At 36.9% G+C, this 17399-nt stretch overlaps 2 protein-coding genes and 1 long non-coding RNA gene across 4 annotated transcripts in view; 2 read left to right on the plus strand and 1 right to left on the minus strand.

The window, feature by feature from the left end:
- LOC107585556 (zinc finger CCCH domain-containing protein 4-like) overlaps positions 1 to 11948 on the minus strand; it is a 22709-nt gene extending 10761 nt beyond the window's left edge. Inside the window, exons 1-13 of one of the 2 annotated variants that reach the window (XM_016272624.1) lie at positions 11588 to 11948; positions 8241 to 8472; positions 7590 to 7697; positions 7115 to 7346; positions 6717 to 6862; positions 6291 to 6387; positions 6036 to 6172; positions 5846 to 5947; positions 5524 to 5635; positions 5215 to 5324; positions 4672 to 5120; positions 3121 to 3461; positions 5 to 97 (exon numbers count right to left, since the gene is read on the minus strand). In XM_016272624.1, coding sequence (XP_016128110.1) covers positions 5 to 97; positions 3121 to 3461; positions 4672 to 5120; positions 5215 to 5324; positions 5524 to 5635; positions 5846 to 5947; positions 6036 to 6172; positions 6291 to 6387; positions 6717 to 6862; positions 7115 to 7346; positions 7590 to 7697; positions 8241 to 8472; positions 11588 to 11667 — 2239 coding nt within the window. In that variant the 5' untranslated portion in view covers positions 11668 to 11948. The remainder of the gene's footprint in view (positions 1 to 4; positions 98 to 3120; positions 3462 to 4671; positions 5121 to 5214; positions 5325 to 5523; positions 5636 to 5845; positions 5948 to 6035; positions 6173 to 6290; positions 6388 to 6716; positions 6863 to 7114; positions 7347 to 7589; positions 7698 to 8240; positions 8473 to 11587) is intronic. The other variant, XM_016272625.1, reaches the window with a different exon arrangement.
- A 464-nt stretch (positions 11949 to 12412) lies between these two features.
- Positions 12413 to 13541, plus strand: LOC107585560 (uncharacterized). The gene is made up of 3 exons (XR_001609258.1): positions 12413 to 12473; positions 12834 to 13152; positions 13425 to 13541. It is a non-coding gene; the product is annotated as an uncharacterized lncRNA (long non-coding RNA).
- A 541-nt stretch (positions 13542 to 14082) lies between these two features.
- LOC107585558 (SUMO-activating enzyme subunit 1-like) overlaps positions 14083 to 17399 on the plus strand; it is a 10231-nt gene continuing 6914 nt past the window's right edge. Inside the window, exons 1-4 of the mRNA XM_016272626.1 lie at positions 14083 to 14140; positions 14502 to 14820; positions 15093 to 15204; positions 15552 to 15725. Of these exons, the coding sequence (XP_016128112.1) occupies positions 14720 to 14820; positions 15093 to 15204; positions 15552 to 15725 (387 nt within the window). The 5' untranslated portion in view covers positions 14083 to 14140; positions 14502 to 14719. The remainder of the gene's footprint in view (positions 14141 to 14501; positions 14821 to 15092; positions 15205 to 15551; positions 15726 to 17399) is intronic.

Below are 17399 nucleotides of genomic sequence, written 5' to 3' on the forward strand. Positions count from 1 at the left end.
GGGCCTACATTAGCTGCACCCTCTATGCTTCCAGAGTTCTGGTTCCCAGGTGACTGATCATTGAAGTTTCCACCACCCACACCTTGAAAGTTGTCACCTGTACCGGGAGGCGAAGAATGGGGCTGAATACTAATCTCTTGTTTCAGAAGTAGAACAGAGTAGGACAATAAAGCAGCTCACATCAGCTCAAATGGTACAGCATGGTGCGAGCAACAGCAAGCAGTGGTGTAATGTAACAAAGTAATAATACTTCATTACAGTACTTAAGTATTTTTTGGGAGTATCTGTACTTTACTTGAGTTTTTATATTTCAGCCAACTTTTACTTTTACTCCACTACATTTCCTAAATAAAATGTATACTTTTACTCCGATACATTTCCCCGAAGCATTTTTGTTACTTACTACAAAATAGTCAGAAGTCGTAAGAACACGGACTGCAGGAAAGCAGGTTTGACGAATCAGTGGTCTGGCGTTTGCAAGTTCCACTCCTAAAAAACACCTTTGCTCATGTGCAAACAAGTGCACGCACAACTGCGAGTGATTTCATTTTCCACTCAAGTCGAGGCTGGGGTGTGCAATATACAGTATATTATCTGCTATAATATGGTAAGTGTTGTTGTAATGATGTGCGATCTGACATGATCAAGTAGGCTATATCACCAAATCACACACAGTGTGCACTAGGCTTGCCGCGATAGACGGTGTTAAGCCGCAATACCGGTTACGTCACTTGCCCACCGCGTCACCGACCCCCACCGTCGTTTTGATTTTTTATAGTAATAAAAATAATTTAGTAACGCGGCTGCTCAATGCAGCATGCCAAATGGCAGTCGCATCACAGATCAGATTTCATTTATCCAGTGAGGAGAGTGAGTTGAGCTGACTGACAAGAAGAGTGTGGTGAGACAGACAAGATGATGGCGGATGATTTCGTTTCGAAATGAAATGCAAAAGCACCTGTTTGGCAATATTTTGGATTTTGCAAAGCCTGTTGACTTTTGCCATGTGATTTTGGAAGTTTTTTTTTTTAAACATTCGTTTCTTATTTAATTGGTTCCACATTATTTGCTGATTTTTACTTTATTTAAACTTTGTGTCATTTTATTTATTTTATTTGACATCAAGGTGTATGCCTATGCCGTGCCTCCAAGCTTTCATACTCGTTTTGCTAATAAACGTTCTACGTTTCTTATTTATTTGGTTATATATTATACATGTTTACTTAGTCTATTTCTAGTATTGTATACCTATTTAAACTTTATGTAAGTTATTTGTTATATTATATTATATTATATTATAGGCATAGCCTGCCCTACAGCATGGTGTATTTGTTTTGTTAATAAAAGTTCTATGTTTTATATATAGGCTGAAGTGAGTTTGAGGTTGTATTTTGTTGTTGCATTCAAGCAATTGACACCGAACTGCCGCTAATTCAAAAATGAAAGTAAAACTAAAAACGAACAATTGCTTTACGCCGAATTGCCGCTATTTAAAAGTGAAAGTAAAATGCACACTGCTTTTACAAGCTAGTTAAAAGCGAAGGAAAGCGAGCAAAAGAGGGAACGCCCCGCCTCCACGGTGATACCGGTATTATTACACGTCGATTAACCGGTGGGAAAATTTCCTCACCGTCACAACCCTAGTGTGCACACACGTTGATTTATTAGTCTATTAAAACTCAAAATTCCAGGCATTCTAAATTGTAGACGGCAAAAATGCTTCTGTATACTTTTTATATTTATATAATTTAATATAGTTAACTTAATCTAGCCTATATCACGCAAAGAGTACCATTTTTCTGCAGATATCAGAATTATAACATATTTAATAATAATTTTATACAAGTTCAGTAAAGCAATAGGTTACTTAAATATTAGACATAATATTGCTTGTTTTTGCTAAATTTTGCCAACGAAAATAGTTCCAAACAAAGATTAAAGCACTGTTTTGCGTCTCTGAGCAATGGGCCGTGTTTACTTATTGAATGAATCAGCTTTTTGAACGAATCTGCTGATAAAAATGATTCAGTCATTCAGTCATTAACACAGTCAAATGCTTTGTTCCTGAATAAATCATCGTTTGAATGAATCGGTTGAATCTCTTTAGCCCCTTTCACACTGCACGTTGGTCCCGGAAAATTGCCGGAGTGCCTTCTGTGTGAACGCAAACACGTCCCGGGATTGATTCCGGGATCAATACCGGGTTGGGGACCTAGTAACATTGCCGGGTTCAGTCCCGGAACGAGCTCTGTGTGAACAAAAGCCAGAACCAATGCCGTAAAGGGTGTGTCGTAGTGATGACGCACGTTATCGTGCGACTTTTACCGGGTGTTTTGAAGGCAGATCAATGTTTGCGACGAAACAATATGTGCAAATTGTAATGAAGCAGAGATCAGTTAGCTCCTCACTATCCACGCTGAAGCTGAGATCGTTCTCATGGTTTTAATGTCACATTTCTACTATTTTTTTCATGTTTTATATCATTTCAAATATCAGTATTCAACGTTTTATGTTAAAAACAAAACATTATTTATCAATCTGTAACTGCAGGTTAAATGCATCCATGTCCCCTCTGAGATACATTAAACTGTGTAAATACATCTAAATGCTATTTCAGATGCAGATTCCAGAAATGTTTTCTTGTGTTGCAATGAAAGACACGAAGTACCGGATGAAGTGCTTCTTATACTTACCCAAAAATGCAAAATGGAAGAAAGAGTTAAAACTGAACACAATCTTACACAGGCTGTGCATGAAACACAGGCTGTGCATGAAAATTTTTATATAGGCTATATTTATTTGCTTCTTTTCCATTTTGCATTTACTTGTACTTTTACTTTCAATACTTAAGTACGAAAAGTATTTTTAAAATCTTAAACGTACTAAAGTACAATAAATATCACATACTTTAAGACTTTTACTCAAGTAATATTCTAAAGGGTGACTTCAACTTCTACCAAAGTCATTTTCTGGTAAGATATCTGTACTTTTACTTGAGTATGGCTTTCAGGTACTTTATACACCACTGCAAGGACATGAGTCTGACTCTCAGGCAATGCATGTACTGATAAAAGTTAATTTGGATAAAAGAACTAAAATTAAAATACAAAATGAACTCACCATCTCTTCCACCTCCATCTATCGACATGGCTTGCTGTTGCTGGTAGAAGTTATCATAAAAGTTGTTACCAGATGTTCCACCACCTGGAGGCATCATACCCAGGTTTGGTGGTCCATCTCCCTGGCCAAAGTTCTGCATCATTGGCAGTCCTGTGCCCATTGATGGAGGGCCTTGATTCATGTTAGATGGGCCCATCGGAGGCATATCATGAGGACCGCCCAGACCCATGTGTCCTGGTGGTGGGCCCACAGGAAAGCGAGGCGGAGGTGCACCTGGGGGACCTGCAGGAGGTCCCTGAGGTCCTGCAGGACCTGCAGCAGCATTGCCAGGACCTGGTCCTCTGTAAAGAGTGCATTTGTGTCAGTATATTCTGTATTCAGCTAGTAAGTAAACCAAGATGACTTAGGGCTGGACGATATGGCCAAAATTTATATCACGAAATATTTCTTAATTTCGGTCGATACGATATAATTCCGATATCGATATGAACACTATTTATCGGAAATGGAAATCTTTTGGAACATTATAAATGCCTTTATCATCACTTTTGATCAATTTTAACCATCCTGGCTAAAAAAAAAGTATTATTTTCTATAATTTCTTTCCCAAAAAAATAATAAAAATGATAGCGAATGGAATAGTGTATAATGTTACAAAAGCTTTTTATTTCAGATAAATGCTGATCTTTGGATCTTTCTATTCATCAAAGAATCCTGAAAAATAAATTTACTCAACTGATTTAAATATTTATAATCAGCAAATAAGCATATTAGAATGATTTCTGAAGGATCATGTGACACTGAAGACTGGAGTAATGATGCTGAAAATGTAGCTATGTATGATCACAGTAATAAATTACATTTTAAAATCCATTCAAATAGAAAGCAATTTTAAATGGTAAAAATATTTCAAATTCGATCAAATAAATGCTGCCTTTGTGAGCAGAAGAGAATTCTTAAAAAAAAAAAACATAAAAAATCTTACTGTTCAAAAACTTTTGACTGGCAGTGTAGGCTGATTATTCTTATAGATTGAAACAAATGTGCTTCAGCCAGAAAAAAAGGTATGAAAAGTGCTCCGAGTCGCTACAGAAAACAAAATCTGGAAATGCTGCTGGAGACAGGCTTATTGAAAATGCAAACTCATTCTCTGCCAGCAGGAGGCGCTTTTAGAGTGATAAAACTAGCGGTTTCTCCAGTAATGGCTGTAATCAAAGCAGCTCCGCTCATGAATGCTACTTTATCAGATCAAATGAAAATGCCATCGAAAGTTTTCTGAAGACAGTCCGTTCCCTTCAGAGACACATTCATATAAAACACCCGCGCTGTGTTATGATTTTGAAACGTGCAGTGCTCATGTTTATTCAACGAAGTCAAATGCGACAAATAAATCAATGTATGGGAAACTGGTAATGTATCTATATTGAAATATCGAAAATGTGTTTAAAAATCATATCACCATTATTGAAAAAAATTATATCGCGATACATATTGATATTAAATTATTGTCCAGCCCTAAGACGACTTGACAGAAAGTAAAAGATAGCTAACCTGACACCCAGTTTTTGTGCAAGCTGTCCTGTGGGCTTGACCACAATCTCAAATAAGGATGGAATCTTCTTTCCAGCATTTCCTCCACAAGCAGGTGGTGGACCCATAGGTGGCGGAGGGCCACCGTTGGGGTTTGGTGGCCCTTGGAAGGTGCTTCCATCTGGGCAGGGAGGAGGAGGAGGGCCTGGGCATGGCCCAACTCCAGGACCAGGAACAGGGCCAGCACCAGGGCCTGGAGCTGTTGGACCACTTAGAGGGATATTACCATGTGGGGCACCAGGTATTCCAAAGTCTGCGGGTGCAGAAGAATCCCCTGGAGTAGGTCTTGGTGGAGTTGGGAGAAGCCCAACACCAGGGGGTGGTTTTGGAAGAGGGTTAATGCCTTGTTTTTTAAGTTCCTCAACCTCTTTCTCATCTTCTGCACCAGCTTCTGCATCCTCTGCCAGCATCTTCAATGAATAAAATAGGAGCAGGGTTACTCTAAGTGCACAGAAACAACAATGAGAGAACTACATCTGAATTTAAAATATCTGTGAAGGTCACCTTATCCAGCAGCTCTTGAGTATCTTCTGTTAGGGCCTCATGGGAGAACATACACTCCTCACCATTCACACAGTTCCCTGTGGTATGGAACAGCTTGCAAGGGAAATCACGTGCAGTGGAGTCAAGGAGTTATTTCAACACGTGAAAATTCATCAGAGTACATGACTGTACCATTAAAATGTCCTTATATATATATATATATATATATATATATATATATATATATATATATATATATATATATATATATATATATATATAAAATAAGTGCTAATGAGAATACAAGCAAGTAAAATGACCAAAGGATATCATGCATGTAAGGACAGTTTTCTGCTCGTGCACAGAAGCCAGTGATGTAGAACTTGCAGAGTTCTTTCTTCTTTGGCAGCTCAATATCATGACTGAAGTTACAGTGGTCACCCTGATGATACATTGACAGCATTTAATACAGAAATAACTAATGTTGTCCGCAGTCATATGTGATTTTGCATCATCTTATTAGTCAGACATGACTGATTTAAACATACAATAAGTTATTTTAATGCTTTTAAAGACAATGACATCTAGATCGTGATTATCTAGATTGTGTTACAATCAATTTTAAATGTAACATCTGCCAAAGTTAGCTTACCCATGTACAGCGGCCCTCAATATAGTATTTACAGATGGCTTTCCCCTTCTTGTCCGGCCCGTGTTTCTCCTGATCATTCCTCCTCGGGCCTCCAGATCCATCCTAAAGCAGAGAACAAATAATTCAGTTGCTAATTTATGTTTTGCTGATTAATTATGAACCAAGTGGACAGTCTGTAAAACTGTCTTACCCCCATGTCCATATCTCCAATGTTATCTTCATCGGGACCTTGGTCTCCTCCACGGCCCCTCCCTCGATTTCTCCCTCTACCCCGGATCATTCCTCGACCTCCTTTGCCTCTCCCACGACCTCGCCCACCTTTTCCACCTGAAGAAAACAAAAATAAGATTAGAAATGACAAACACTCAAACAAGTAATACTTTACCCTCAATGCTGAACTGAGATTTAGGTGTGTTCTTACATCTATTATTCAAGCAGAACTCACCCCGCCCTCTGTCCTTTGATTTCCTGTACTGATTTAGCTCTTTTGAATAGTCATCATAGTCATCGCCTCCCATGTTGTCAAAGTCATCATCTCCATACTATATAAAAAAAACATGTTTTAAGGTTAAGTAAAAGACAAAATTACTGATTTAATTTGTACAACTTGCCAAGTAGTAATGACAGATAGGATAATCCCAGGTGTAGGATAGATGGGATATCTGACGAATCATGTTTTTTTCAGTCATTCATGATTTTTAGAAAATAACTTTTATAGATTGTAAAATGCTAATTTTGTAACAAATTTAATCCCCTACATAACTTTCTATAGCGTTTTCTTAAGATTTTGGTAATTTCCTTTTCGAGACTTAGAAATCAAAAAAGTCCCTGATAATAACTTGAAGTTAATAACTTGCGAATTATGACCCACCTCCATCTCATCGTACATGCCATCACCATCATCATTCTCTCCTCCCATTTTGCCCCGTCCTCTCCCTCTGCCTCCTCCTCTCCCACTACGTCCCCTCATTGCTCCTCTGCCTCGACCTCTGTGGTTCTTCATGCGGTTTTTGCCACCTGTATGACAGTAATAAGGGTCACCAGATGTAATCACACAAATGCTGACACACTGGTGTGAATTCACACACTTTGAGTCAAAAAATGAAGTATGCAGACACTGAACATGCAATGCTCGTCATACTTTTGACATTGTAACTAAAGGATAAACTCCAAACATCTAGCCTACCTAATGATTATTAGAAATGAAGTATACCACTTTTGTTAATATGCATCAAAACATTCAACCAAGACCATGAAATTAACATTCACCTCTGCCACGTGGACCACCTCCAACCTCTTTGGCCTTGCGGTACTGGTTCAGTTCCTTGGTGAAATCATCATAGTCATCATCACCCATGTCCTCCTCCTCTTCGCCTTCATATGTTTCCTCCTCGTAGTCATCATAGCCACCATAACCCTGCTTGTCCATCTTCATATAGCCACCTTTCTTCGGCATGGGACCTCCATGACCAGAGGGAGCAGGAGGGTAACCTCCTTGAGACTAAAAATAGTGACCAAAATACAGACTGGGATTAAAACCTAATCTGGGGTGCGTTTCCCAGAAGCAACTATGATCACAAATTCCGTCGTTACCAATGGAGTTCAATGGAACTAACGACCATAGTTAGCTAACGATACTTTTGGGAAACGCGCCCCTGATTGGCTGGCCAGTAAAGGAAGTTGTTGTGTTATGAGTGTTACTTTAAATAAATCAAGACCTGAACAAAAATAATGTTTTACTCACAGTGGGAGGATACTGAGGGCTGTATTCCCTGTATTTTCTCTTTTCACTGGGACTGTAATCTGATTCATCACTGTAGTCCGAGTGGTCATCGCTGGAGGATGCGTGACGCTGCATTACACACAAAGATATTTCAGAAGATGATATACACAATCATTCAAAGGTTTGTGGTCAGTAGGATTTTTTCAAAAGAAATAATACTTTTATTCAGCTAGGACACATTAAATTGATCAAATGTGACAGTAAAGACATTTATAGTGTTACAAAATATTTTTATTTTAAATAAACGCTACTCTTTTGAACATTTTATTAATCAAAAAATCCTGATGAAAAAAATGAATCAGTTTCCACATAAACATTAATCAGCAACTGTTTTTGACATTAATAATAATAAGAAATGTTTCTTGAGCAGCAAATTATCATATTAGAATGATTTCTAAAGGATCATGTGACACTGAAAAATGGAGGAATGGCTGCTTAAATTCAGCTTAACCATCACAGGAATAAATTACATTTCAAAATATATTAAAATAGAAAGTGTTATTGTAGTAATATTTCACAATATGAACTGTTTTTACTGTATTTTGATCAAATAAAAGCAGCCCTGGTGAGCATAAGAGACTTTTATAAAAACATATTAACAAAAACACTTACCTTGTGCTTAGATTTACGCTTTTTCTTGGCCCTCCTTTTTTCTTTTTCACGCTCTCTCTCCCTCTTTCTCTTTCTCTTCCGCCGATGAGACTTTTCATCATCTGATTCACTGGCATGGTGCTCCTTGCTTCGGCGAGGTTTATCCTGGGGATCAGCTCCCTCACCACTGGGCATCTCTGCCTCTCCACCGTCATCCTCCAGCTCGCCTTCTTCCAGTTCCCCATCTTCTTGCCTGTTTGACAAAATACAAAATGAATGTCACAACTCAGAACAGGATTACACAGGAAATTACTTCTTTTTTTTTTTTTTGACTCACTGCCATTGGAGAACTCTTATTTGCTTCTAGTCTATGATAACTGGCTAATTTAAAAAAAGAATACTGTTGTCATAAACTGTGCAGAACAGAACATTCAATCTATTAATTGCTTTTTAAGTGGGCCTTCATTCTTAATTCTGACAAGACGATTTCCGCTGGTTGGGCTATTAACAATTCACATGTCATTACATTGTAGATAACTAAGAAAATTCAGATGTCTAAAACTGATCTTCAAACTATAGACAGTGAGGGTAGAGATGAAGGGCAAGAGACAGATCTCTTTTATAAACAGGGCTGCCAATCTACAGATGCAACAGTTTAATTTAGTTGCTTCAGTCATCATACTAAGGGTGTCAAATGTTCACTGCTCATTTGTGCCCTGCTGAGAACAACTCAAAGCCACTTTGTTTATAGGAGATCTAATGCGTATATACAGGATAAACATTACATTCAGGCAGGACAGCCCTTTAAAACTCCTATCCAGCGATAAGGAGATGCCACATAAGACAAAGAAGCACTGACAAAACATTATCACCTAACCCCTCAACTTTGGCCTATAAAAACAACAGTTATGTGCAATGCAACTTCTGACAAGAGCACATGTGCTACCAGATGAACTGCAATGCAAAGCTGTGGGTGAGAAATAATTCAAACAATACAAGCCAAATTATTACCACAGAAGGTAAATTAGCTGAAACATCTGCATAATTCTTATGTATCCCAGTCTCTTTAACTAGTACAAAAAAAGCAATCAAGTGATGACAATTGAATACACCTAGACATGTTACAAACAGTCTAAAGTCTGCATGAGGGTCTTAATCCACCCATTTCTATGAACTTAACTGGAAGACAAAACTCATTTTACTTCAATTTAAATCTTCAACTTATGTGGATATTTTTCAAGATTCTTCCAAAACGTTTTACAATTAGGGTTGCAAAAAGGTGGAAAATTTACAGTAAATTACGGAAATATTCCAGAAATGTTGGAAACTTTCCAGGATTTTTGGGAATATTCCAGGGATTTTTGGAAATTTTACGGAAATGTTCCACCCCTTTGCAACCCTATTTACAATTACAATAAATATACAAACTTATGTTTCAACTGACTGTGTAAATCTGATCTTTCATTTAATGACGTTAAACTCATGTCATCTGCTTCTCTGGACAGTTAGTTCAGTCCTAAACGTACTACAGAGGGAATCAATTCATGAATTATAACTGCATTAACTACAAATCCCTTAGTCTCTATTTGCCAAAAAGACTCGACCACATGAATTGTGAATAAAAATCTACAAACTTTAGCGGTTATCTAAGAGACGGTGAAGAGACCTAAAGGTTTTTAACAACAACTTCAACTGCATGCATAACCTTTCACTCCTGCAAGTTATAGAAAATAAACATGGTCAGACACAGACCAGGTCACACTTGTATTATTTGCTAAAATAATAATGCGCCTTGGGAAAACTGACAACTGCTAACAAGAATAGATTGTGTTGGCAGATAGACAGATTGACAACTACCTCTTGTTCAAAAAATGTACCTTTTTTTTTTTTTACTGTAAGCATCCAAGTAATAAGGCACATTTAATGCAAAGACAAAATGTTGGCCTTTAAATTTCTGGTATTGAACTGAAAATACTTACTGTGAAATACTAATTTATGCATAAATGACTTTCAAGGGAGGTGAGAGGTTGCATTTTGGGCATTTGCAGACAATGGTGGCATGGTTAAACACCTTTGTGTTTTGCTTCATGTTTTGGTAAGACCTTGAATGCTTTTGAGACATTGGAGAAAGTACTGGTTCATGAGGGATGTATGTGCACACAAAGCTAACTAGTTCACAACAAAACTAGAATATGAAAATACAGGGAAACCTGTAGTGGAACGTGTAACAAATCATCAATAAGCGATAATAGTTTTTTTTCTACTGTCAACAAATGAATTGACGTGGAGGACTTGAGGAGCAGCAATAAGCCAAAACAGCTTTAAGAAATGGGAATAAATAATTTCCATTATTAGTTCGTATCATCAAAATCTCGTACTGTTAATGAAATTTCGCAAGCTAAATTAATGAGACGTTAAAAATGTGATTTCATTACAGCTTTACGAAAAACATAAATATTTGAAAACTAACCGTAAACTCCAAGAACGTACTATTTGGAAATATAGCGGTATGAGAGTGTACATTAACTTTAAAATACAAACGCAAACATGCAAAACCCTAAAGAAATAAGCATATACATTTAAGATATTTTAATGATGTCCCCAATAAATCTAAGTGCGTAGCTCGTGGCACTTAACTTTACATACATGCCAAGTGCTAAACAGTAACAAATTAACATCGCCTAGTGTAAATAATGCTATACCGTAAAGATAAACTGAATCGTACAATATTCGATGACAAATTAAATTAAATAAAAGGATGATTAATCAAGCGGACACGTTTTAAACCATGCTAGTCCGTCGCTTTTCATTAGCTTCCGTTAGCCGTGTTATTGTTGTATTTCAATTGTAAGTCGTGTGCTAACTGTTAGCACTGCTAGCTTTAGCGTTGTCCAGGCCTCGCGGTGGTTAAAGATACAAATTCCTTAATGCGTTACCGGGGATGTATTTTACCATTTATCCGCCACATTACATACAGTGCGCTTAAGTCGAATTTTAATTTTGTGTTAATAACCAAAACCGTGTTTTTCTTTTGTCCGTCTGTTCTGTATCTGTGATGAAAACATTGAGTTGCTGGAGCAATGTTTTGGCGTAGTGGTGGCCCCTTGGTCTTCGATCGCTTAAAAAGCTTCGAAAAGTGACTGAAAATGTAAATTTGATCATATTCTGAATGTTTTCCTGATTCGTTTATGACCTTCCAGATTGCGCTGTGTAACGTTTCAAGATGGCGTTTCGTTACCTCTGTACGTTCCCAGAAAAGGCGACTTTAATCCCTTTGAAAGAAAAAAAGCAAATGCCCGTGCTTTTTGTTTTTGGAAAAAAAGCAAAGGACAAATCAATAGTTGGATAGAAATATGATATTACTCGACCTTTCGTCAGTGAGAAGACTGTTGTGTTCGTGGTTGGCTGTTGGGGAGTTTGGATGGACAGTCATGCTTTCCACAGCCATTTCCTCTAACGTACTACATTCAGTGCAAAAAATCAACTGTCTTATGCGTTACTTGACTTTGATCTACTTGTTGATTGGCTTTAGGAAGAGATTCAGTTCATAGTAGTCAATTCCCCACTAACAGTTTAAAAGAGAAACAGGTTGAAAACGTTCCTGAGGTTCTCCGTCCTACAGTTGCGATGTGAAATGAAACTCAGTCACTTAAAATGGCGACGCTTCTTCTCCGAGGAGAAGGGGCGGGCTTATGCGACGTGACGTCGCTTGTCACGGAAATGACCGATCGGGTCACGAAGAACAAATACGCTATTTTTTTAATCGAAGGCCCTGTATGTGTATAATAAATGTTATTAATTATCCACAATTCATATTGGGATTCCAGAAGTTTCGAGCTCTGTATGATCTTCAATGGGAAAAAAGATTGCATTTTTATATAGCATTTAAGTTTTAACATATTAATAATATTATTAATGTAAATTATAAAAATAATAATATAAACTATTTTAAGTCATTCTGGGACCCCTTTGGAAGTTTGCTCATGCCCCCTGTTTGAGAACCACTATTTTAAATGGACGTAAACAGCAGCAACACTGCAATTCTGCTTTAGGAATTATTTAGTTATTTACGCTGTGACATTCACTCTTCCTCAAATAGTTTTGTATAGACTATTTAATATTGTATTTTGTGACCATGTACCAAGTAAACAATAATTTAATTACGTAAACTGTGGTGCACATTTCAATAAACATACCCCCCTGTATGGTTAAGACTATGGATAAACTATTTTGCAGATTACACTGCTAAATTATGTTTTAAACGAAAATCAAGATAGTATGATCTTATTATACTGACTTTGAGGTTCGTTGACAATGTTTAAAAATAAAGACACTTTATTATTTGAATTTTTAATTCTTATGTTCAGTTTATATGTAATTGGATTATAACAGAACGGCCGCATTTCCAATTATGGTACATAAACTAAGTCATAATTGACTTATAACGTTAGCAACCATACTCTTTTCTATTTTTTAGTTAGTTATAAATAATGTAGTTAGTTATTAGAAACAAGGGTGAGATATACACAGTAAACAATCCTTAAATTATACAAATATACATTATAAGACTTAAAAAATATATAGACTAGGAGTTGATGGATTTGAAAGGTTTAGAGTAGCTGGAGGTAGAAAGCGGTATCCAGATTGGAACGTGCTCTGAATCTGGCGCTTTCCCACCACTCATACGTCATCATTGCGCGCCTGAACGAGAATCACAAAGCGGCATTTCTTTCCCATTGAATGGGCAGTAGAAAAAAAACAGCGTAGAATAGACACACTAACCTCTCGGTTAATTCGTTACAGGATATTATTAAAATCGGAAATATTTAGAAATGATTGATACCATCGAAAAAGAAGACAATATTATCAGCGAGGAGGAGGCTGCACAATATGATCGACAGATTCGCCTTTGGGGTCTCGATGCTCAAAAGAGGTTTGTTGATAACAGTTTCGTACACAAAGAACAACTGTACTCCTATTAATTTAAGGAATTTTTGGCTAATTGTTTAAAAATAATACATAAACCTTTTAAGTATGATTTCAAATGCGTTATTTGAGTATCTTTCACATGCATGCTTTTTGTCTGAAATAAAAATGGTGTATAAGAGTCACTCCACGAATACATTTTTAGACTAGGTGTGCATAAATAATAAGAAATATAATGTAACATAATTAACGACATGCATATGTATTTAACATATTCAGACTTAGGGGATCACGGGTACTTCTTGTTGGTCTCCGGGGTCTTGGTGCAGAAGTAGCAAAGAACCTTATTTTGGCTGGGGTCAAAGGACTGACTCTCCTGGACCATGAGCAGGTATCATATATAGACTGACTTAAAGAAGTAGTTCACCTCAGTGTTTCATCATTTGTTAATGTCCTTCATGTTCTTCCAAACCTGACTTTTTTTTCTGTGGAACGTCAAAGGAGGTGTAGGCCCTGTATGTGTATAATAAATGTTATTAATTATCCACAATTCATATTGGGATTCCAGAAGTTTCGAGCTCTGTATGATCTTCAATGGGAAAAAAGATTGCATTTTTATATAGCATTTAAGTTTTAACATATTAATAATATTATTAATGTAAATTATAAAAATAATAATATAAACTATTTTAAGTCATTCTGGGACCCCTTTGGAAGTTTGCTCATGCCCCCTGTTTGAGAACCACTATTTTAAATGGACGTAAACAGCAGCAACACTGCAATTCTGCTTTAGGAATTATTTAGTTATTTACGCTGTGACATTCACTCTTCCTGAAATAGTTTTGTATAGACTATTTAATATTGTATTTTGTGACCATGTACCAAGTAAACAATAATTTAATTACGTAAACTGTGGTGTACATTTCAAGAAACATACCCCCCTGTATGGTTAAGACTATGGATAAACTATTTTGCAGATTACACTGCTAAATTATGTTTTAAACGAAAATCAAGATAGTATGATCTTATTATACTGACTTTGAGGTTCGTTGACAATGTTTAAAAATAAAGACACTTTATTATTTGAATTTTTAATTCTTATGTTCAGTTTATATGTAATTGGATTATAACAGAACGGCCGCATTTCCAATTATGGTACATAAACTAAGTCATAATTGACTTATAACGTTAGCAACCATACTCTTTTCTATTTTTTTAGTTAGTTATAAATAATATAGTTAGTTATTAGAAACAAGGGTGAGATATACACAGTAAACAATCCTTAAATTATACAAATATACATTATAAGACTTAAAAAATATATAGACTAGGAGTTGATGGATTTGAAAGGTTTAGAGTAGCTGGAGGTAGAAAGCGGTATCCAGATTGGAACGTGCTCTGAATCTGGCGCTTTCCCACCACTCATACGTCATCATTGCGCGCCTGAACGAGAATCACAAAGCGGCATTTCTTTCCCATTGAATGGGCAGTAGAAAAAAAACAGCGTAGAATAGACACACTAACCTCTCGGTTAATTCGTTACAGGATATTATTAAAATCGGAAATATTTAGAAATGATTGATACCATCGAAAAAGAAGACAATATTATCAGCGAGGAGGAGGCTGCACAATATGATCGACAGATTCGCCTTTGGGGTCTCGATGCTCAAAAGAGGTTTGTTGATAACAGTTTCGTACACAAAGAACAACTGTACTCCTATTAATTTAAGGAATTTTTGGCTAATTGTTTAAAAATAATACATAAACCTTTTAAGTATGATTTCAAATGCGTTATTTGAGTATCTTTCACATGCATGCTTTTTGTCTGAAATAAAAATGGTGTATAAGAGTCACTCCACGAATACATTTTTAGACTAGGTGTGCATAAATAATAAGAAATATAATGTAACATAATTAACGACATGCATATGTATTTAACATATTCAGACTTAGGGGATCACGGGTACTTCTTGTTGGTCTCCGGGGTCTTGGTGCAGAAGTAGCAAAGAACCTTATTTTGGCTGGGGTCAAAGGACTGACTCTCCTGGACCATGAGCAGGTATCATATATAGACTGACTTAAAGAAGTAGTTCACCTCAGTGTTTCATCATTTGTTAATGTCCTTCATGTTCTTCCAAACCTGACTTTTTTTTCTGTGGAACGTCAAAGGAGGTGTATGGTAGAATTACAGTCGAGTCAGCATGCTTTTTAATTGGATGGAAAAGCAATGAAATTGAATGGTGACTGAGGCTGTCAGACCCTAGACCTTTAACATGTGTTCCACTGAAGACATTACAGGTTTGGAATGACATAAGATTGTATAGATTTTCAGGTGAATTATTCCTTTAATTTACCACTGATAACAGCAACTTAACAGGTACATAACTAAGTGTTATTTGGTTTCAGGTGACAGAGGAGTCTAGACGTGCTCAGTTCCTGATCCCTGTGGATGCAGATGGTCAGAACCAGGCCCAGGCCTCTCTGGAGAGAGCTCAGTTACTCAACCCAATGGTGGAAGTGAAGGTAGACACCGATGCAGTGGAGAGCAAGCCGGATGACTTTTTCTTCCAGTTTGATGCGGTGAGTCCTGGAACGAGCAGTTTTATGGGGTAATCTGTAGATTTGACATAGTCATACACAAGACCAACAGGCAATCTTTTGTTGTGAGCTACCGTCTGATTGTTCATCAACTAAAAAAGGACACAAGAATATTTTAGAGACACGTAAGTATTGTAAATACAGTAGATAAGAATCTTTATTTCCAAAACACCATGGTCCAAATTTGTTGTGCCACTTTATAGCGCATATTACAAAACCAATGCAAATATTATTGTACAGAAATCCCATAAGAAATGTAATATTTCTGTGGAAAGTCTGATGGACAGGAAGTGTCAGTTTGATCGTCAGTTTGTTCATCTGTGTATCAGTGATAGATCATTTACCTTTTAGTCTTTCATGTCCACTAGATGTCTCTATACACAATTTATCATTTTCATTTAATGTGTTTATAACTTATTTTTTGCCTTGTTTTCCCTCAACCTCAGTGTGAACCCATCTATGAACAGCCAGCGTCAGATCTAGACACAGACTTTTATCTGAGACTTAGTTTGGTCTGTTTCAAATGTGTGCTCTTTTCCAAGCATATGATATATTCCAGGCCATATTTTCTTTAAATCAGGACTCTGTTGTTGGCTGTGGAAGATGAAGTCAGTATACATTCCCTGTTCAAAGCGGAGACAGGCAGTCTTTCATCTTGTCTCTGTCTGGGAGCTGTGTGAACCCTCCCTCTGGGAGTGCTAGTGAGAGTTCAGGAGGGGGGGGGGGGGGGGGGGGGGGGGGGGGGGGGGGGGGGGGGGGGTTTAACATCATCTATTCTCTTTTATCTGTTTCTCTTGATATTTCTTTGAGAAGTGCACAGGAAACATTGTGAGTGAATGTCTTAGTCTTCTCTTGTGTATGTGTGGTGTTATTTTCAGGCGATTTCTTAATAAACAATGCAAGTTTAGTCAGGAGGAAGCCAACAATACACTGAAATAATTAATTGTCTGGATGAACTGTACATGCATGAAAGGATCATTTGAGACAACAAGTACTAGGATGTTTTGTGCAACAAGTACTGGGAATTGCTTGTGCAGGTGTTGAGGTAAAATATATATATTTTCTGTGAATCCAAAAATAAGCAATTTATATTTTTGGAAGCCCATTTCTGCCACAAAAGAAAAAAATATTTTTTTTGGTAAATCATATTATGACTTAATTGATAATTATGACATAAGTTGAAATTATGAGATACTAATAATAGGTCATACAAATAATAAGTCATAATAATGAGATAAAAAGTTGAATTTGACATACTATGTCATAATTATGAAATAAAAAGTTGAAATTGTGAGACAAAGTTGAAATTAAAGGGGTCATATGATGCAATTTCAAGTTTTCCTTTCTCTTTGGAGTGTTACGAGCTGTTTGTGAATAGATAAGATCCCTAAAGTTGCAAAGACTAAAGTCTCAAGCCCAAAGAGATATTCTTTATAAAAGTTAAGACTGTTCCACGCCCCCCTAAAACGGCTCGCTCTAACACACCCCCACATGTCTACGTCACTGTGTGGGAAGATTTGCATAACGCCGCCCAAATGTTCACGCAGAGAAAAAAGGCGTAACTTTATTGTTGTTGCCGCCGCCACAATGTCGTGAAGACACTGTGTTTCGTTGCGAAAGTGAAACTACTTTGTTTGGCCTTCCAAAAGAGGACAC

This window comes from Sinocyclocheilus grahami, unplaced genomic scaffold (assembly GCF_001515645.1).
Source record: "Sinocyclocheilus grahami isolate Dianchi unplaced genomic scaffold, SAMN03320097.WGS_v1.1 scaffold72.1, whole genome shotgun sequence".
NCBI classification, from domain to species: Eukaryota; Metazoa; Chordata; class Actinopteri; order Cypriniformes; family Cyprinidae; genus Sinocyclocheilus; species Sinocyclocheilus grahami.